Raw genomic sequence first — 23,036 nt, forward strand, 5'->3', positions numbered from 1 at the left:
CAGATTTGGGGAAATTAATTTCTACGCATTTAAATTTAAAAAAAGATAGCGAAATAATTGTTTTTGGTTTTCCATGGGGTGTGACAAGATTCCGTGCGAAAATGCAGTGAAAAAATAGTTCATCGTGCAAATGGGAAATAGATAGCCACTGCTGCGCCATATTCAAAACAAATGCTGTTTCTACGCAAACACAAAACCCACCCTATATAGTCTCATAATCATATCGAATTCTGCACCATTTCATTTATAGACTGCCCCTATGCAAACCTTACTTCAAAGCTATGTGCCATAATATTTTTATCGGAAGTAAAATTACAGTAGGCATTCCTAAATTTTAATATTGTATGACAATCAGTGTGGTCACGCTTGAAACGCGGTAAGGACAGCTTCATTGGGGTAATAAAATCTCATTGTTATTGTGTAATAATTGCAATGTTGTAATCTCATCTATTTAGTGTAGTAGTAAAGTGGTTTTTGACTAATATATTGATTGCGTATATGTGTATTGCACAAGCGTATATCGTTCGCATCCTAAATATTACATTGTTCATTACTATAACCTATTGTTTCGTTTCGTTAAATAAATACCTTCATCCTGCAATTTTTTGCACTACAATGCAGAGCATCGCGTGCTATTAACTTTTGAAAATACGTTTTTACACAGTTAGAAATGTTTAATGAGAACTTCAATGACTGGTTTTCCCATGCCTCTTAACAACAAATGCTGTTAGCTCATTTCAGTTATGCGCCATCTCTCTCTGATTTGTTTATTTGCCGTAGTAATATATTAAAACGTACCGTTTAGTTGGATACAAGTAACTTATTCAGATAACCCTCCAGCAGATATCAAAGTCCTTGCTCATCTGCATGTGAACCGAGGTTTGTAGTGACCGTCAAACTGAAACTTGTTTTAGTTTACATCAGTTAGAGGTTCCTGTCACTTGTGCAAAATACTCCATTGTAATCGTAAGTGTATGCTCTTTTATTACCTATCATGTAATTTCGACATTCATTTAACATTTACCAAAATCATTAGACGGTTTCGTGCGTAAGCATAATTCCCCTACACAATCAGATTACCATAACTATTATCAAAAAACTGTTTTTTCCGTGTACACGTAAACCACCTGCAGGAATTCTTTGGTCGTGTTTATTACTGTTATTGGCCTGAAAGTGTAACTATAAATTATTGATGTTTAATCTTTTTATTAGCAAAAACTCGTTTTTGTGGATGAATCGTCAACCACGTATTAATGACAATAATTAGAGTAATGTTTTTTGACGCTACCATCAAACCTGTTTAGTATGTTATTAGATAATATCCATGATTTGGGGCCTAAATCTAAAGGGATCGAGAGATGAAAGGGGTGGTTTTTTTAAATAGTAGGCAGCAGTCTTCTTTTCGTAATCTAGCAATGTTCAAGTATATTCCTATGTTGATATTGAACAGAATTTTTGTATCAAGAAAATTGTTTAAACGTTCAGCCATTTATTTCTGTTTATCTATATTTAACAGTACCTATAATAAGACAGAAATAAATATCAATCCATTCCAAGGTAATCATCTTTATAAAGTACTTGAAAGCCGAGTTTAAAGCTATCTTTTGCAACACCCAAGTTTGTACCCTCCATGTCGGTGCAAGATTTACTCATATTCAATGAGTTTAGTTTAATTAAAAACGATAATAGGTTTGATACTAGCAAGTCTGCCCAGTACGTGGGGAGGTTCGTTACAATATTTATTCGTGTTTTTTTATTATTCTTTCATTGTAATTCATCACACGTGCTATTTGTAATTTTGGTTTAAATTTTATTCAACACGCGTTCTGATTTAATTCCTCACGTACCCCTAAATAATTATTTGTCGTAAATTTTGAAAAAAAATATATTTTACTTTTGTGTCATCTTATGCATTTTGATGGTCCCTTGATGGCTATAAAGTTTATTTTGGGAAAGCCTTGATCGAACACGTGAATTATCTTAAACTATCTGAACATTATGCGGGATAATTGTACCTGAATGCTATGAGTTAAGTTAGACTGTTAGACGATTACATTTTAATTCTGAAGCTTGAGAACAACAAATAAATTCATCGATTAAATATCAACTCCTTTTTATTTTTGTTTCTTTCTGCATCGCAGAGAATGCCTCGATATTGGGACCAAAAAGTACACACTTGTAAAACTAGTTCCGATGACTCCAAGGAAACGAAAGCCTCTCGCTCGTACAAATTTTCGTTTTAACGAAATGACTTACTTTCAGATTCATGAATATGTAACACTTTTTTTCTATGACTACGTTTGGAAATGACTTTTACCTACATATTTTTAACCACATACTAGGGTGTCCTAGCGAAAAATGGGGCAACTCCTTCGAAAACCGGTCGATTTTTATATGATGGGGGAGGGGGAATTTTTATGAATAAATAGTCCTTGCGAATTTAACTATGTAGTATTAGGCATCACAACCCACATAAATGTTGTAATGGAACGGGGGTCAAATTACCATGATTTGGAAGGGGTTCTCATTGCATACATAGCCATTAATCGATTAGTTACTGAGTAATCGTATTTTAGTTTTAAAGTTTATAAAATAATTTAATTAGCTGGGGATTTTCATATCCCTCCTCCCTCCCTCCTTGAAACAAAAATTTTGACCCACAAAATATTCCAAAATACATAGCATTTTTTAAAAATTGCTTTACATTTCTTTTAATACTTACAATTTTTTATTGAAATGCTCGTGTATTTTTGGTGTAACATTAACAACCTCGATGGTACTGTATACATATTTCTGGGCCTGTCGGCCACGATGGCCCTGAAATAGATTGTTCTCCGTGTAGAAGCACGATGACCGGTCGTTTACTGCTTTTAACTAAACTCCTAGTCAGTGGATTTCGTTTTAAGTCAACACGATCTTTCCCAGTCCGTACGTAGTAGACGTCGTGTGAAGTTATCAATAACCAGATTTTGCATATTTCTTGTGAAGTTAGCAATAACAAAACAGCAATAAATAGGTATGCAAAAATATACATAATATGAATGGATAAATCTACAAATATCATCCCTTAAATAACGTCAACAATAATTTTCAAACTTGGTCACCTTTCTTAAGTGAACGCAGTGGGAACGAACACATCTCAAGTTAAGGGGTGTTTGGTCACTAGTTTTATAGCATTTTATCAAGTTTCTCTAAAATACTTTTAAAAATTAGAGCGTTCTCTTGAAATTCCTCCAAATACCTCAAAATATGGTACATTGTCACTCAGTTCTCTAAAATGGTACGCAAGTAGTGATGACTTTTCCGAGTTTCTTGTGGTTACCACATCATTATCGAAAATTGAAAAAATTCTTTAATGCTTCTATTTACACCGTAATAGTTCTGCAGGTGTAGATAGCTTTCGAAAAAGGTTCGGCAAAATTATTCCTTCAAATTAAAATAACGATAAGTAATAAAAAATGGGTCAAAACTCTAATTTTCGACTGAGGTTCTACGTGCACCTAACTTCTATAGAACTATTACTCTTCGTATAGCAAAAAATACAATTTTAAAGAGGTCAGCGCACTTTCCAAACGTAACGGTTTCCCATTTCAAAAAATCAAAACTATGTGCACCCAAGTTTACTTGAAATAATCACAGTCCAAGAGATATCGTGCACTTTATTTTTAACTAAACACAATTCACAATTCCTCTTTTAGAGACACATTTTAAAGGAAAACTTCACGATCATACAAAGTGGTCCGAAACTTCAAAATTTTTATAATTGTTCTACATGCATTCTTACTAGTTCTACAGAGTGGCGCATCTGCACTTATGGATGCATCGTTTTAGATTCGGCGTCTTGTATATTCATTACTATTTGCTATTTTGGGGTGCACTGTATTTTCTAACAGCACTCATCTTCATCCTTACTGGAATGGTACCCCATAATTCTCAAACTTTCAGATTGGTTTCAGTAAAAGTTAAATTACTTAAAATAATTACAGTTCCAGAAATGAAGTGGAGTACTTGCATCATTGTTTTAGAACCCCGTGTTGTAGCTACGACTTCGTTCAATACCACTCATTATGGCTCTGGAATTAGATCGGGTATAAAAAGATTTCACAAGATTAAGCTCGACAATAATTCGAAATTAAAATTTGCAAAAAAATCTATTTCACGGTGGATATTCTACGTGCATTCGTATAAGAGTTCTGTTTGCAGTGCATCCTTACCTTAGTGGTGTTAACAGTTATCGACTTGGTTTTAGACGGTTTTTAGCCAAAGTCTGTCTGTAAAGTTAGCAAATCATTATCGAAAATTAGGAAATTTCGTAATAGCTCAATTTGCTCCCATAATAGTTTTAGAGTTTTATATGAATTTTAATCCATTTTATTTAGCTGAAATCTTTGACTATAGACTAAGATTTAAATAATGGCAGTAAAAAGAATTGTGAAAAATTCGGATTACAGGAAATTTTAAGTTTCTATTGTGTATTACTTATACAGTTTGTGAAACAAACTCTGTATTTATCAAGTATCAAAATATCAAATGATAATTTAAAAAATGGCTATAGAATTAGGGGAAAAATTTCAGGTCACTTTGCATGATCGTAAATTTTCGGAACTCTTTGGCCTCCTAGCTCGAACTAAAAAATTTTGGAGCGCCGTAACGACATCGAACTTTTTTTTTCAAATCTCAACCTAAAGTATACCTATAAAAATGATCAACTATCGCGAACTAGTTAGAATTATTAATTTAATAAAGGGTAAACTACGTTTTTGTCCGAGAATAACAGTGGAATTTGGCACAGAACGAAAATAATAGGTTTTGAAGCAAGCATTTTTGCCTATAATAGATATCAGCTTTAGGGGATGATTTATTGGGGTTTAACTACATAATCGAGAATTGGGGTGTAGCCTAGGGTGTAGCGGTAATTTCTTTTGTTGGTTGCGACTACCAGTTTCGTAATCTTAAATTTAATTCACTTAATTAATCGGAAACTAGTGGTGATATCAAAAAATGATTTATATGAAATAATCCCATTTAATCTTATGTACTTTTTTACGTAACTGTCCTTTATGGGACCCCTTGACTAGATTATTTAGCGGAACTTTCATGAAAACCAGTCTTGAACTATAGAACTATAATGATTGCAAATTTATTATTACAACATTTAAAGAATTGTCTCAACATATAAGGCGCTAATAATCGTGCTATACTACTTATTTCTAAATAAATTAAATTCTTAAACTAAAATAAATTTAGAATGTTTAAGAATTAAAAATAATTAGATATTGTTTGCGTTTTGTCCGTCCGACCGTCCGTCCGGAACCACTTCTGCGGTTTTGAACTACTTTTAGGAGAATACTACTTTTCACATTCCTTATAATAGGCTTTTGCATTTGTATTTTACAAGTTTCACCTTTTCTTCTGCTGCCGCAATAAGCTATTGAATGGACGGTGCATTACTAGGTGTATTATCACTTCTATTACAAACACGATAATTTTTGTAGCGACGCCAGGCATATGTCAAAGTTTCAAGTTTCAAGTTTCAAACGTCAAGTGACATTTCCATGGCTATGATTCACTTTTATTTCCTTATTTTTAAATTATATTGCAGGTACTTATAATAAAAAATACTATAAGAAACGCGTGTATAATTGGTCTTTAAAGCGCTGGCAACGATTAAAGGCACTCCGCTACGCGTCTTGCCTTTAAACTCGGTGCGCGTGTTAAACACTTGAATATACATTTGTGAAAAAACGTACTGTCTACGATAGTCCGTATTATACTATCAGATCAATTGCTAAATCGTCATTTAACATAAACGATAATCTCCACTATTATATTATCCAAACAATAATTACTGTTTCTTAAAAGACCTTAATGGCAAAGTTGCATCTTGAACTAATCAGTAATAATTAATTAATGTATGAACCCGGAAAGTCCTTTGACGTTTATTCTGCTACACCATAACAATGGAAAATTTGTTACGCAACAGCCCATGTCTTACAAGACACCTATTACGAATGGTAAATATTCCAATTGAACTGGCCAAGGTCGGCTAGAATTGCATCACGACTTTTAAGTAATACATAATAAACAAAAATTAGTGTGTTAAGGTCTTGGAATTATTAATTTTATGTTAATCTTCTACTTAACCTCAAATCGCATGCACCGGTTTACTCAGAACGTGACTGTTAACATCTGGAAATCAGATCTCACTGTTTTTTTACAGTTCATATACGGTTAATTAATTCGATTCTGATGCATAATAATTAACGGGATCGAATTCGTCTCGAAGACTGTTGAGTGCACTCTAAAATACCACACCTCAATTACCTTCAGGCTGTGTTGTCTAAATAGTCACAGTAAATATGACGAATGTTCTTAGTCAATAAGACTATTTATAATCTTGTAGCGATTATGATGTAAAATTCCAAACGCAATTAGCGTGTCTATGTGCTTTTAATTCGATGACATGATGTAAAAGTTAGACCAATAAGGCATAATGGTCTTTTCTACGTAGACTATAACAGTACGGGTTGTTTACAACTTTCATTGAATTACTGGTAAATTCCATTTACGAGTAGCTTTCATAAATAGTGCACCTACTCAATGGGGCTTTAACAATAATTCAACCAGTTTATTATACGAGTTGTTAGATTCTCTTATGGCTACAATTTGTTGTAATTTTCACTAACCCTGTTGAATTATCGTAAAGGCCCTTCAGTACCTCTTTCATTGGTGGAAAATAAGATAAGATACGTTAATGTGGAACACATTCTGAAGTGCTCTGAATCACTGGCCTAGTCTCACTGCAATCCCAATGCACCTTTCCCCACAACAAACAAAAAATGTCTTTCTTGTTGCAGAAGCTCTAGTCCTTTGGCCGTTGGGGCTAGTTGGTTCTTCAATAATTCAAATTTTATTTGATCTCGAAGGATCACTGCATTAATCCATTGGCTGTATTTCTAATTCGGTTGAGTGTCCTTTTCATCGTACTGAATGAATTGATAAATTTGTGCACTTCTGTATAGCGTTACGTTTAGGTTGCACTTCTGTTCTGTTCTGTTGTGTTTAACATGGATATTGTAATAATTAGTCACAAAACGTTTATAGTAAGAAAAAAATTAAAATCGAACTTTCGTTACCTTTTTCATCTTCATGTTTTACTCTACTACTCTATTGAAGTTAACTGCAAAATTCCATTCAAAGAACTGAAATACTACAAAATCCTTTGTCTGGATTTGATTCTTATCATTAAGTATAATACAAAATATGTTCATGCAAATGGGGGTCATAGGTCGATTCCTTTAGGAATATTAAAATTACTTCGAACAATATTTCTTATACAAATTCCTAAAAATAACCCACCACTACAAATCAAAAATGTAAGACAACTTACAGATATTGGCGTGGGTAATATTCTCTTCTAGTAACAAGTGACCTCATTTCTCCCCGCAAAATGCCGCTTTCCTTAGAAATATGGAAACCGCTTTGATGGTAGTCGTGATGAATGCAAAACAGAAATGTCCTTACCTATTGCAAACCGGCTTCAATTTCGCGAAAGTAATACTCGAGATCGTGAGTATGCATAGGAATAAAGTGTCAATGTTCGGCTGTGTTGATACTAATTTTTTAGCGTAACACATCGAAGTTGAGGTAACGCTCATGTGCCCGATTTTACTTCGTCTTTCTGCCTGTCTGTCTGTTCCATCGAGATCTCGGCCCCTGGACCATCTACAGTCTTCGGATATTCGCTAATTTATAGCTGCTATGGTCTATATTTGTTCGTTACTCATTATTTACAGTTGTGTTACGCAGCAACACCCAGGAGTGAGCTTTGAAACATTTTTTCAATTTATTAACTAGGTTTTTTGCGTGCAATAATTGTCTTTAAATTCTCTGTCGTATGTCGTTGTATACGAATTTGATTTATCGCACAACGCGCTGTCCAATGACGTCACTTAATTTTGAGAAACTTTCTTTTAACCGACCGTTACTGTTAACTATCCGAAAAAAAGAAATTCTTTGTTTATGTCGATGAGTTTTAAGATCAGTTCATTTTCTTGTCCTGTGGTTTTAAAAGCAATTCACCTACACGAAAATGTTCCTTCGCGTAAATTTTTTCACTCGTAAATAAAAGACTTTGATTAGGCCGCTATAAAGTTTTTCTTCGCCCCACAATCCCCAGCTATTCGTCTATTTGCACACGTATAAAATTGCAGGTAACTATCAATTTATCACAAACCTGAATTTGTTACTTTTGTTTCTCCACGACCACGACATACCCGAAATTTAGTTCTCATTGTTTTTACCCAAAGTTAAATTGCCAATCCTGTACTTCTATTCGGATAGAATTCGCTCAATAAACGCACGTTCCGGTTCTTGAAATCGTACCACGAATCTTTATACATGCGTGAAATAAAATCTCCCGTACACAAAATAGTACGCGCACCTACTTTTATAACTTCGTCAAGAATTTAATTTCGACGCACTTAAAATGGTACAGGATGTTTCGCGAAAATCAACTCGGAATGAATCTTCAACGGTAGCAACAGTTCACGCACAAACATTGTACGTGATCGCTCGCCAATTTGTCTAGAATTATTTTTAACGCACCCAAATAGTACGTTTCGACTTGCGAACTTAAGCAAGAATCTCTCTCTCCCAAACTTTTTTCAGTAATTGAATCTCGCCCGATAGAAATACCGAAACGGGCCTTCCTTTATGAACGCAACGACTTCGTATAGCGCACCCTTTTGAACCAATAGTAAACCTGCAAGGAAACGAAACTTTTAGGTCCCAAGGGAATGTGGCAGCCACGCTCGCTTTCCTCTGATAAGTTTATTGTTATCGCTGATTATTGCCAAACATACTTTTGTTCACGTTCGCTATGAAGCGGCCTATGTTAACAAAATACAAATATGAAAAAAATATTTTTAATTCTAAAACGACCACACGTTGCAATTTAAGAAATTACTCTTAGCTTCGGCATGTAGAACCACAAAACGGACAACAAAAATGGAGAAAATTCCACGAAATTTGTTGTGTACATACTTGATAACAAAATTGTCGAACAGTTTTGTATAATCACTTTTCAAACAAGAGCTTCTGGATTTGAGGAATTGTCAAGTTATCCAGTAAGGCAAGCTAGGGAAGACTACACTGCTGGGATGTGAATTGGGGTTGATGCAGTTCTAGAGGAGGCATTTTGCTGGTTCAGGGCCTGGGTGAAGGCGCGGATGAGTTCCTGTGGCCCAGTAATAGTTGAGGAGGAATCAACGTTGGGTGCCCGGTTAGCCACTGATTGGAATCTCCTCCCCTTGTCATTTTGACCGGAAAATTTACTTTCACCAAAAATCACTTTAACCAACTTGTGAGTTAATTACCTAATTTGAATGCGCCATGCGGTATACTTACAGTTGGAAATTGGTTCACAAACTAGTGATCCAGGGTTTACCTTTCGTTAATTCAACTTGCATATGATTGTAACTATGAGTCAGCTTCACTACTCATCACAAAAACTGCTTACTGGAAAAAATTGCGTTTTTCTACAATCGATATCCAAAGTAGGCATTTGCGCTCGTATTTGACAACGCAAACGTCATCTTTTTCGAGGAATGTCACTTTGTCGCTTATAAGCGACAAAATAGAAAAAACGCTCGCTCTCCCAATTATTAACTATAAATCAAATATGCATTGCTCAGAGTATCCAATGACAACGAGTAAATGACATCTTTCATTTGGACATAAGATTAAAATAATCTATGATTTGAGTGAAAAATTTAAATTTTTGGAAATATGTGAACTGCTCGATTGTAGAAAAAATCTTGTGTGTAATTCGAGCGCAAATTGATTGTCGATTTCAAGAGATTGCCGCACTCCTTCGTCGCGCGTCAACTGTCTCTTTCAATCGACACTATATCATTTTGCGCTCTTAATACACAAATAGCTATAGTGCACTCAAAAGTACTTGCACAATTATGAAAAGCACAAAAGTCAAAAATTAAATTTCAGAAGTAAGTAATAGTAGTGTATTGATTATGTATAAAAAAGTGTCTCGCTGTTTTCTGCTAATATTTCGAAATGCTTAAAGAGAACTTATTCGTAAACTTCAAAGTTATATTCACTACCCTTAAAAAGTTACAGAATCTCACAGAATTCATTGATGGCTTTTGTTTAAGGGAGGCTTTTTCTACCCTTTGGTAGCTCACAAGTTGGGTAAAATTCTCTTGAGTAGCTATTTTCAGATAAGACTGAGCTTATGAACAAAGTTTCTTCGAATTCTTCCGGTTGGAAATATTAAATTTGAAATTTAAATTTTTGATTTATATTTCCTGTAAACCTCAAGGAATAAAAATATGATCAAATTAACAACTGAACTTACGAATCAAAAATCGACCGAAACCCGAAAATAATTCAACAGGATTGTTGGTTATTACTTATCTGGGTCAGTTCGCAGTTCGGTTTGCTAAGAAAATCTTTGTAAGCATAATTACCTATCTTTTGCGCATAGCCGGGTTTTGTAACTTTCTAGACACTAAGACGCCATTGATAACAGTATAAACATTCCCGCTTAAGGCCGACGCGCCTACGTGCGGCAGGGCGCGGCGTGGCGAAGCGTTTTTTTTCACCCACATTGATTTAAATCTCTTCGGCCGTTCATTATATACTATATATACTAAATAGGAAAACTCACTTAACCGAAGCGCAGCGTGGCGTATGGGCGTATTGAAATCAATGTAATCGAAAAAGGGCGATTCGCCGCACCGCTCCCACGAAGGTGCGCGTCTCCCTTTACATTTAACCATCAATTAGGCGTAATTAATAATTACACCATAACGCACAATTATATATTAATATTGTTAATAATATAAATAAAATCATTTCATATGTTTATGAACGTTTAGTTAATTTATAAATAAATGGAATTTATGATAATTTAATACGGTTATAAAAACAAATTACATCATTAACAATTTACATAAATAAGCGTAGGAACTAAATTGATATCATACCATTTAACATCAGGTGTCTGAGAAGTTCGGATACTTTTTAATGGACCGACACATTTCATAATATCTGCTTTTAGTAGCTTAATCGTTTATTGCAATTTATTAATTAAAACTGCCATTTTGTCATACATTTTTGGTGTGATATAATTAATCAGACTATTATAGGGAGGTCTCTGCCATTGAAATAGAAGACCCTCTGCCATTGAGTAAAACTTCATAGTCACCTCATGTCACATGATGTGTAAATCAAATAATTACATTTTTATTAACATTTACGTCTATTCTTTCAGATACACAATGAAGTTCTTCCTGTTACTTATTCTGGGTGCTGCTGTAGCGTACGCCAACAATGACCTCCTCAAGGAGTTTTCCGATGGAAATAGGATATTTAGTGCCAACGTCTACAAGGTATGTTCATTCATTATTTAAAGACTTGGCATGTTACACACCGCCATTATTTCAAATGACCAAAATTCAAGTGACCTGTTTGGCACTGTATAAAAAATTGGTCAATATTAAGAAACACTCTTATTCCCACTTTTACACGTCCCGTAAGTGGTTGGCAAAGTCACATCCAATAGATAGGTACAATATTTTCTTGATCAATATTTTATTAAACAAACAACGCAAAATTGTAATTCAACAGAATGTGATGAATTTAATAAGAAAATTCATTGTGGAGCTTAATCAAGTATGAAAATAAGGTATGTGAATGACAATAATTAAGTTGATGATACCGAATTAAAAACAATGATATTACGCTATTATCACTACAATAAAAATATACTAATAAAAACCGCAGACGGTGTTCTTAATCATATTCTCTACGGGAGCTACGTAAATTCGGAAATTAACGTCATTTACATCTATTCCTTTAATTAAGAAAATTGGCATCCTATCGGACATAACCCATAAGTTCCTATTTCTGTCCACTTTTATATCAACTGGGAAAATTAAACCTTCATGATCTGAATCGACGACCGCCATGTATTCTGGTTTGTACGGAAGCACTGAATTCCAGCATCCCACTGCGTTTCTGTCAACCAAGTTGTAGAACATTACCCCCGTGTCATCCATTGCTCGCGCGGTCACGTGTGAGTTTGGTCCCCGATCTTCCAAAGCGACAAAATCATGGTAGCCGTCATCCACTTTGCTGGCGTTATTCAGAATTTGTGTAGAGACCGCGAATTCTCGATTACTAGCGAGTGGGCCGAAGAATAACGTCCTATACCCATCTTGCTGTAAGGGAGATAGAATCATACCGAAGATACCTTCATCGTCCCATTGGAAGTTGATTCCACCAACGTTGAAATCTCCAGCTAAAGGATCTGGGAAAAAGAAGCCGTGTTTAAATCTCCATGAAGTGTCTTGATTCCACGAGTACACTATCAGCCCGTAGCCTAGCTCATCACTCATGTAAGCGAAAGCATCCTCGCATTTTGCCCCAACGTCCACTTCAATGTTAGCAATAAAGGTGTTTGGGTTTGTGTCTTCCGGCCTAAGTTGATATCGTCTTAAACGCTTACTAGTTTTCAGGTCAAAGACGTTTAGAGCGTAAGGGCATGGGTTTTTCATGTTAGCTCCAATACCCGTAGTTCCGGTATCAAGCACCCACAATCTGTCACAGCGATCCACCTTTACTCTATCCACACTTGTTAATGCATTGTTACAGTTGCCCGCCTCGTTTGATTTCCAATCGGGGAAGGGAATTAAAGCGGGCGACTTGCTATCGTATCGATCAAGATCGACATAGTTCAACGTGGAGGGTACCCCTAAAAGTGAGTCTGCGGAATAAACGTCGAAATGCGTAATATATACCTTCCTTCCATCTGGGTAAAGTCACAAACATTTTGTTATTCCAAATCTCAATGCCGACTGGAAGGCCGTTGGCAGGGATGTAATCTCCGTTTAGCATGGCGTTATAGCGATCTTGATCCGTTGGATAGGCAAAGTCGAAGTAATTCCATGCAAAAATCTCCTTCAATTTTTTAGCTGCTTGTACTTCACCTTTCAACAAGGTGAATAATAGCAGTGCCAGTTTAAACGTCTGCATTGTTACCTGCAATACGAAACACACCACACCAATGAGTAAATGTATAACTAATTTCAAACGTGGAAGTAAATTTACTCATAGCAGATTTTTCACTTTTCTTTCCAAGATGTAGGTGTCACTTTCTTGTCGTTATTGAAATGAGAGGAACATTTACAACTTTCTTTATACATGAGAGTGATCTTGCTATAATTAAACTGTATTGGTATGAGCTAACTGACATGACAGCGGATGTATTACATAAATGTTAGATCTGAATTGTATTTAGGTACACACATTTATCAGTTTGCTTAGTTTATTTTTGCAATAATTTTTCGACTAGAAGCTTTCACTGCCAAACACACCTCAAATAAAAAAATAACGATGTTGTTACAAAATTTGTTAAAATATTTGATATCACTTTTACGTTAATTATCGAATTGCCCCTTCTCCTAATTTATCATTGAGAAAATTATATCACTATACATAGTTACGTACAATCTTAAATCTTTTTTGCGAGGAGTACCCACGCGTGCTTCATCAATGAATAATTAATTAGAAAAAAATTATTCTACTTACGATCATTTCTTCACAAAGGTTTATCAATCCCCTACGTGATTTATGACAGGCACCGCTAATTTAGTACGATATAGCATTCACCAGTATCATACACCTTTTGCTACCACTTGTTGTCTAAGAGTTAGTCTAGAAAGTCGATCAATTTATACCCCCAATTGACTTAGAACGTTAAGGTGATCCATTTGGTGAAAAAAATCTGTAATGCTGTTTACGTCCAATACAGATAGCATAAAATTAGCATTTTTAATTTCCTGCTTGTTTTGATATTATGTGTAACTTACTATTTAAATGTTTAATTCAAATTTATGAAATTTTTCCCATTTTCCGCACCTGCTAGCATCCATTTTTTCTAAATTCTTTAAATTGACCAATGAAAATTCGCTATATCGTATTTCAACAAATAAAAGTTTATAAGTAGATACCTAGGAAATGTCCACATTTACTGTTATCAGATGCTTATTGACCCAGATTATTGTTTTTCATCATAATTAGTATGTCCGGGGTTTCATAAGTGTTTTAACTTTAATTGATATTGACAGTAAGGAATGTTTAATAACAAGGTTGGGGTTACAAAGTCAGTATCAAGCAGCTTTTCATGTGTAAATAAACCGCATTTTCACAATAGGCTCGCACGTTGAACGAATAAAACTTGTCAATGAAATTCACATTTCAAAGTCAACTTTAGGAGTTTTTGGAATTATGTCCACCATTCTTATTTATGATAATCGTTCTTCAGTCCCGGGCAACTTGAATGATGCCCAAAATGTGCGAATATCGTAGAAGCTTTAGTATCTTCATGGCAAAATGTACGTTGGGTATACAATGAAAAGGCGGTTTTGAAAGCTGTTCACCTGGTACAAATACATTCAACGGTAGACTGTTATTGTAAATACAAAGGGCCTGGTTTCAAATCCTAGCTATGGCATGGTTTTGCATGTTTGGATAATGGATCGACTGGCAAAACTATTCCGCCCACTATAAGATCAATATGTTAAAAAATGTCTATAAACCGCTCGCAAACCAGTCACATTCTAATTCGATTTGAAATTCCATGTCGCAATTTGGTTTAATTCTCAATAGATTTCAGAGAATTGGATATCTATCGAAGAAAAAAACTAACGTTTCTACACTTACCATGAATTTTCTTGATTTCAGAATTCGAATTTTTGTGTACGGTTATGGTTGTTTACCCATTCATATTCACTCTAGCACTGCGACATTTTTGAATTATTTTCGCAGTTTTCGCAGCATGTTACACAATTGGGAGGGTGATATGTACCATAGATTGCTAAGACACAGATACCACCCGCACACCTGCGCATTCGCGAGTCTGCCCTTTTATGTCTAAGAATGTGTGTACCATATTTGATTCCAATCGGTTCAGGCGTTTAGCTGGAAATGAGAGTAGGTACAGACAGATAGACCGACAGACCCACAGACCGGCAGACCGATCAACATCATCGAGATTTTGTTTGATTCGGATTCCTGCTGTATTTCCGTAAAACAAGTAGGGGGTTTTTTACCCCAATGCAATTCCTCCTTTATTAACGTGCAGGTGGTAAAAAATGAAAAAAGAGGGTTAGTTTTGAACTTTGTGGAGATGAAGCTCTCCCATGGAACATATTGGATATGCCTACTTGAATGTTACACCTTAAGCCTATGTTTATCGCACAGTACCAAGAACTGTAAACATCCGGAAATAAAAGAAACCGTTTTTTAGGTACAATAAGCGAAACATGAATTTTGCACAACTTTGGTGTAGATAAAGCGCATTCCTTAATTAATAATTTATTGCAACGTTTTGCCAGTCCTACGCTTGGAAGTTTTTAACGCCTGCACAGATCATTTGCTACATCTATCGAGAATTTTCATAAAGGAAAAACTGGCCCTCTCATCCAACCCAAACCTACCCACGATTAACACGTTATTAATTCCTGAAGAACTAACAAAAGCGGTGACTGCTGGACTAGAGTCTCTCTTCCGTTCCGATCGCCATTTGTGGCTACCCTCCCCCGACCCTCCCCTCTTAGATGAGGAATTATAATTGATCTGGATAATGGGTCGAGGCAGCAGAGGGCCATGGTTGGTAAAAAATTAACTTATTTCGTTGAGACCATTCATTAGAGTACCATGAAGGATATAATTAGTTCCCCCCGCTTAATAGCCATGCTACTTCACGCATTTTTCACTACTACTTCATGGATTCAATACCGACAGTTTATTGGCCTCCCATTTCGTTCTTTTTTTGTAGAACTTCTCTGATGCTGGAGACTTTCTTCACATTTTCTTTAAACTGTCTTCCTTCGCGTACACTCCATGGTTCCTAGGCTTTTTGCGTCTTATGGTTTACTAGCCCACATCCCCTCTTTTTTCACTTCTCAATTAAGTCTCCTTTACTTCTTGATCTCCGTGCCGTCCGCGTCCCATGCACGCCTTCTTCACTACTCCTATACGATATTTTCACGTGTCTTTGCAATCTCTCGTTAACGTCTCTTCCACGCTTTCTTCCTGGATTTTTTCCTCTACACTATTTCGACTGTCCATTTTAAGCTTCCTCTTTCCGTCCATTATTCACGGGTAATTGATATCTCCTTGATTTATCTAAGCCAACTTCCTTATGGCGTCACCTCTGAGGCACACCTTCTTCACGCATATTTCACGATTGTCACGCCCTCCCCCTTTTCCTTCTTTCTTCACCTCTTCTTTGGTCACGCCTTCTTTCCTCTCCACTATTCTAAGGACTGCTCATTACTTCTCCTTTCCATGTCTTTTTCCCTCCTCGCCATCAATCCTCCTTAATGTTTTCATTACATTTTTCTGCGTCAATTTATTGTCAACTTCAGGCACGCTTTACGTCCTGTACTCCTGATAATTCGCTTTCAATCCACCCTCCCATTTTCTACATGTCTATTCCAGCTTACATTCTTATACCTTATTTTCTGCTACTTCCGACGCTACTCGGAGCGCCCCGTTCATTTCTTTCACTCAGTGTCTACGCATACTTTACGGTTAATTCACGTGGCTATTTTTTCTCTACACTTTCTTTCTTCACGTTTATCACCTTCAGGTCTGCTTCACGCTTCGATTATGCACTTTTCACACCTTCTTCATTCGAGCACCACTACTGCTTTACACTTTTTAGCGCATTTTTGGAAAAAAATAGGGTATTACATTCGGTATGGCTGGCTGGCTGGCTGGCCGACTGAGGTCTCAGCAATTACAATAGCTAGAGACTTCAAATTTTCCTAAAAGCTTTCTGATGTAGTGTAGATGTGCAGGCTCTAGTCTGTTTTGAGTTGATCACTTGTGAGATCGATAATTTAAGAAAATAATTTCGATATGGTTTTCGGAGGTGCTATAATTTTACCGTTAGATAGCGCTACCAGTATAACAACTTAATTATTAGCGCATTTTTGAAAAAAAAATACAGATTTATATTCGTTATGGCTGGCTGGCTAGCTGTCCGGTTGAGATCTCAGCAATTACAATTGCTAGAGACTTTAAATTTTCACTAAAAGCTTTCTGTTATAGTGTAGATGGGTTCTAGTCTATTTTAAGTTAGATTACTCGTGAAATTGATAATTTAAAACTCTGCTAATGAAATACTGATCGGCATTACCAAAAATGCGCTTTCATCATGCATATGTTTTTGTTCAGTGTGTTTCTCCTCAGGCCTCGTTTTTGCACGCCCTTCTCTATTTTCTTCACTCCTCGACAGTCCTCTTTCTTTACACATGGTTTACGTTCTCGTTTTACCACTTGCACGTTAGTAAGGGAGATAAAAAATGACCCCTCACTTTTTCGACGGCAATACACGTTTTAAGGCGTCGAATAAAAAATAACGATGGGCGGTCTGTCAGTCTGTTTGTCTGTACTACTAGCTCATTTCCAGATAACCTATCACCTTCACTGGGCTATCGTGGTTGACATTTCAGAATTGTGCAATCCGCAATTTATAGACCGCGTGCCAAGCGATTTATTTTCAATATAATATATACAGGGTGGCAATTTGAAAACTTACCACCCCCCATGTCTTAGTAAAGAGATATTTAAAAAAATCAAAATCCGTTTCGGTAATTCGGAGGGGGAATCACAATGACATAGTTGGCGACACACCCCTTCCAACCCCCTGCGCCCAGCCACCCCAACTTATAAATCTTAAATAGTGACCCCCCATGTGTGATACGTCGTTGGAAAGCTCTGAAAAAATGCTTTCCAACCATACCAAATAGCATTACATTTAGGGTAGTAATTATCGTGCAACACAAAAAATAAACTAACTTTCTTTAATTTTTTCTATTGGAATCATATTTTTTATTTTTGATTATTAAAATGTAAGTCGTTACGAAAATTTTGCTACCCCGCGCACCTCTGTACGATGAAAAAAATAGATTTTTCATCCCCTTGAAAGAGGTAATTTTTTTCAGAAATCGTGAGATCTCGGAAACGGTTCAAATTTACGGGCCCAAAAAAATTATCTCCTTTTTTATCATAAAACAAGGTATGTTTCCTCCAAATTTCAAACCTCTACGACATTTTTTTGCAAAAATAAGAATAAAAAACGAAAAAAACAGTTTTTCCGGTTTTTCTGGGAAAATTGGAGGTTATGTGAAAATAGTGCAGATACAAAAGCTGCTCATTTTTTTAATCTCTATAACTTTTACATTTAATATTTTCATCTAAAATTAATAGTTTTGCGACAATTTGCAAACACCAGTTTCCACCCCTTTCAACCCCTGGGATTTCAACCGCGGAAAAATTCAGCCGTTTTAATTATTTTTTCCCAATTTATATTCATTTCACCTGCCTGAAAAACCCGGTTTCGCCCGGTAACTAATTTTTTTTGTAAATAAATTTTTTAAAAGCTACTAGAAACTACCTACTAGTATTTTTGTATAAATTTTGGAAAGGTTTTTAATGACTGTTACTTTATTGGCAAACATATATCCACGGTATCCATTACGTTTTTCAAATTATTTTTAATTCTATACGCAATGGAAAGAAAACCATTTTGTCAAAAACGCGGAGATGTGTTCTAGCCAATTATAATGAAGTCATTACAGTTATGCCATGAGCGCGTGTTAATTCTAATATGTAATTATATGTTTATGTTCATAATTGGAAATAACTTTTTATGAAATAATTATACAGAAAACAATTTCACAAGTGGAACGTTTCATTAGGAGTCTAGCGAAGTCAATCTTGTGCGGAAGTCCACAGAAGTAATTCAAGAAAATAATTGTTTTTGACACAAGCCACTATTTTTGTGATTTCCTTTGCGCTCGGCAAAAAAAGTGTTAAAGAATTTTACCAAACCCGGTAATAGGGCGGGGAGTGCCATATATTGAGATTGAGATGCGGAAATCGAAAGATTTTCCATCATAAGACGTGTATGTGTGGGAGTACCAATTGTATGTGACAATTTATTTAATTACCACTATAGGAAGTTGGTGCATAAACAAGCCATTCTTTATTCTCATGCCAAAGGATAAATACAATTAAAAGAGGAGCAATGCATAGAAAAATTCACTTGCCGTTTACAAACCACTGGTTTATTAATTATTATTATACAAGTCGACACGCCCATGGTTGGAAAAATTATAATATTGAAGTTTTTGATTGAATCTAAAAGAGAAAATTGTGCTAAATAACTGCATTGCACTTGTGCAACTTAGATCAGTTATTCCTGCAAAATAATGAGGTCTGTGTAAATGCATCCGTATGATGTAATCAAGTAACACGCAAAAAATTAACGCACCTACAATATTAGTAATACGATTATTATGATTTCATTTTCAGGAAATGAAAAAAACAAATTCCGGCAACTTCCTGGTTTGTCCATTATCAGTAGATGTGGTTCTCGCCCTCGTTCACGCCGGCGCTCGTGGTGAAACCGCCAAACAACTTTCGGCAGGTCTCCAACTTCCCGAGGATCATCAAAAGGTGCAAGCCATTTTCAAAGAGCTGTCACCGAAACTCAGAGGGAACGAACACTACACATTGAGTAGTGCCAACAAAGTTTACTTAGCAGAAGGATTTAAAGTGAGCGACGAGTTTAACAGTGTCGCAGTTAATGTGTTCCAATCGGAAATTGAAAATATTAACTTCGCGCAAAGTAAGGCGTCTGCTAATGAAATGAACAAATGGGTAGAAGAAAAAACACATGACAAAATAAAGAATTTAATTAAAGAAGATGATTTATCTGAAGACACAATCGCCGTATTGATTAATGCACTGTACTTTAAAGGATCTTGGGTTAAGCAATTCAGCGAATACGGCACTCGGAAGCAACCCTTCTATGTTACCAAAGAAAATCAAGTGGACGTCGATATGATGGAAATAACCGAATTTTACAACTACTACGAAGATTCAACTTTGAATGCGAAATTTTTAGAAATGCCTTACAAAGGAGAAGATATCAGTATGACCTTTGTTTTACCTAACGATGTCGACGGCTTGGGGGCGTTAGAAGATAAGATTGAAGCAGCTCTTGCCACTCCCAAGTATACCAATGAACGTGTACATGTGCAATTGCCCAAATTCAAAATTGAATCCACAATTCAGTTCATACCAATCCTGCAAAAAGTAAGTAGTTTGATTTTATCAATTCTGTTGCGCAGTAGGTAATTTATACTCACGATTGAAATTTTCAGTTAGGAGTCAAAGATTTGTTCGAAAATAATGCTGACCTTAGCGGAATTGGTGCCAATAAACAAAATCTGACCGTAACGAAAGTTATACAAAAGGCCTTCATTGAGGTGGAAGAAAAGGGAACAACTGCTGCTGCAGCCACTGCTGGTAAGTCTTCTATTCTTACGGTTTGCTAGCATTTCTTAATGCTTTGCTTTATGGAACTCATTTTTGGTGCGTTTGGGTAGTGTATGCAATGTTTCATTTGAACGTAACTTAACATAGTTGCATGGTTAAAGCTAACAACATTGGAATTGTGGGCGATATAATAATATAATGCACAAGTATTAGGTACACCGGGCGTTGGTGACAAAAATCTAATAAAAATCTAGTAAATTGTGAAATATCAAACCCCAGAACTTTTTGTGCGTGGATGGGGGCAGGGGGCAAGTATTCAATTTTCGCCAGACTGCTTTACTTATTAATATTATTATTATTATCTTATACTTCAAATGGACTCTTAGAAGGGGGTAATATTTTCATGGTATAATATAATAGCTAAAAATGGATTTATTCCATACATATAGGATGTGGGTTAATTCCAGTTATAGCCTCTAATAAAACTCATGTCGATTATGTAGAGTTGTGTTGTCACCAACGCCAGGATTATACTTAACAATAACAAAGTAATAGAATAATAATTTTTTTCGAATGGTATGTCTCGGTATCTCAGAAACAAGCGGTGGTGGAGAGACGATTACATGGGAAATGGTAACCCGTTTTTAAGTGCTCAATTTGATATGTTTGGAAGAAGAAAATGCAGGTTTGTCTTCTGATTGTTTGGTCCTCTCTCGACAAAAAATTTTCGAATTGAATATTGAGCTTCTGGAGATCAGCCCTCCTTGGTTGGAAACTAATTTGTCCTATAGTCTTGGTTTAAAAAAATCAAGAGTGCCTTTGAAATTAAAAAAAAAGTTTTTTGCAGAGGGATAATAATATTAAGAAAAGTGGTTCAGAATGAAAGACTGAGTAAAAGTAGACTTTGATTTTTTTGCTTTTGTTTTTTATCTGGATTTTTTTGAGGGAATTACAAACAATTTTTGAATTACGGTACAAACATTTCTTTTTTTTTAAACCATAATTTTCTATGTTTATGCCAAGGTTTATGCTAAATATTTCTTTTTGAAAGGGTTGCACGATAATATACGGCTGGTCTTGCGTGTTACCGTTAAATGCGTTGGAGGTTGGATAGTAAATAATTAATAGTAATTGAAAAAATGCATTAACAGAGAAAGTTATTTATCGATTCACTTTAACTTAATTTTTGAACCGTTCAAGTAATAAATTACTGTAGTACCCCAAATTCATAAACGCTATAGAAATCGAAATAAAAATTAAAAGAAAAAAGTTTTTGCGCGATTTCCAGTTAGTCGTCCAACACAAAGGGTGTATTAAATTCGCCTGATTAAAAATTTTTTTCCAATTTAATCGTCGCTCCGCTAGTTTCCGAGGTAAAACGAGTTGTTGATTAGTACTCGTATATGGGAAACTAATGCGAATAGACCTAGAGAAGTGGCACTAGGTTATTCAATAATCCTGCTGAAACGTATTCAGCCTACGTTGCTTTACACTAGCTATATTTTAGTTGTCGACTTGCAGAGGTCCTAGTTTTTATTCATTTTTTTTTAATTCACGTTCACTTTGAACAAAGACAATCGGTACACGTCTAATCCAAGGTTTTCGAATTATGTGATTTTTTTCGAAATATTTTACCCACATATTTTCTTCAGTAATTCAAACGAGACAACGCTGTTATTTTTAGGATCTGCGTAAAATATACTGATTGTTTACTTTGTATTCAGGAACTGTTCAAAAATAATAACATTTTAAGCTTGGTCAAAAATTCGAGGTGTTTACAATGAACGTAATTTTTACGTACGTATATGTAAGCGATATGTAAGTCTTGCGCATAGTCGCAATGGTTGAAAATGTTTCAAAGTTACGTACGGTCAAATATCATACTACTTGTAGTATGATCTTTGGTTTATTGTAAACAGCGAACTAAATTTACGAAAACGATACGGATATGTAGGAGTTACGGTTTATGAAATATTTACGTATACGTTCATTGTAAACGCACACTTAGAACTGAAAAAACGTCTGTTGTGATAAGCCTTAATACCCACCCAAATAAACAACATATTATATAAACGTCAGATAAAATACTTTTCAAATTTCATAATTTTTGTCAATTTTACTTAATTTTATTTTTGACCTTTATTTTTGAGTGAGCGGGGTCTCAGCCAAGGCTGCTGTACCAACCCAACCCTCTATACATTTATAAATATCCATGCTTGAACTCGGATTCGAACCCGGGACCCTTAGCACGGCAATCGAGCTTCAACTCAACTGCGCGACGCACGGTTACCGCGTACCTCTCATCGCAGTATATTGCATTAAGGTATATTGCAAATAAGCGAAAAACGACATTTGGAGCTATTTTTCTAAGATGTCCCCCAGATTTACCGCTAGAGGAATATTGGAGGCACCACGCTTGGTAACAAGTAGAATTCTACTACTACTCCTTATATGTATTACATTAACAATTGAAAATACCGTTAATAAAATGCAGTACGTTTAGTTTATGTCATTAATAACTGGACCAACGACGCGTGAATGTGTGAACTTACCTCATTTATCACATTATTGTATAGTTTAACTTCATATGATTGATGATTTAAATACTTTTTTGTATCTTAGAATCTTATACCATATCGCAGGCCATTAATTAATGT

The 23,036-nt window shown here is 35.5% G+C and overlaps 2 protein-coding genes across 9 annotated transcripts in view; one reads left to right on the forward strand and one right to left on the reverse strand.

The window, feature by feature from the left end:
• Nucleotides 1–476: 476 nt before the first annotated feature.
• LOC116164621 (serine protease inhibitor 42Dd-like) overlaps nt 477–23,036 on the forward strand; it is a 37,289-nt gene continuing 14,729 nt past the window's right edge. For 4 of the 7 annotated variants that reach the window (XM_031478814.1, XM_031478815.1, XM_031478816.1 and 1 more), the window contains exons 1-4: nt 478–966; nt 11,294–11,411; nt 19,411–20,196; nt 20,265–20,409. In XM_031478814.1, the coding sequence (XP_031334674.1) occupies nt 11,301–11,411; nt 19,411–20,196; nt 20,265–20,409 (1,042 nt within the window). In that variant the 5' untranslated portion in view covers nt 478–966; nt 11,294–11,300. Of the gene's footprint in view, nt 967–11,293; nt 11,412–19,410; nt 20,197–20,264; nt 20,410–23,036 lie in introns of all 7 variants that reach the window. The other 3 variants (XM_031478812.1, XM_031478819.1, XM_031478818.1) reach the window with 3 other exon arrangements.
• Nucleotides 11,517–23,033, reverse strand: LOC116164620 (protein yellow). Of its 2 annotated transcripts, none has more exons than XM_031478811.1 (3): nt 22,932–23,033; nt 12,822–13,062; nt 11,517–12,775 (listed from the first exon to the last, which is right to left on the reverse strand). In XM_031478811.1, exons 2-3 carry the CDS (start codon nt 13,054–13,056, stop codon nt 11,790–11,792), a joined length of 1,221 nt encoding a protein of 406 aa, XP_031334671.1. In that variant the 5' UTR covers nt 13,057–13,062; nt 22,932–23,033; the 3' UTR covers nt 11,517–11,789. The 2 variants fall into 2 exon arrangements, with proteins under 2 accessions (XP_031334671.1, XP_031334670.1); XM_031478810.1 differs by lacking the exon at nt 22,932–23,033 and adding an exon at nt 13,612–13,878.

The sequence above is a fragment of the Photinus pyralis genome, unplaced genomic scaffold (genome assembly GCF_008802855.1).
Source record: "Photinus pyralis isolate 1611_PpyrPB1 unplaced genomic scaffold, Ppyr1.3 Ppyr1.4_LG2, whole genome shotgun sequence".
NCBI classification, from domain to species: domain Eukaryota; kingdom Metazoa; phylum Arthropoda; class Insecta; order Coleoptera; family Lampyridae; genus Photinus; species Photinus pyralis.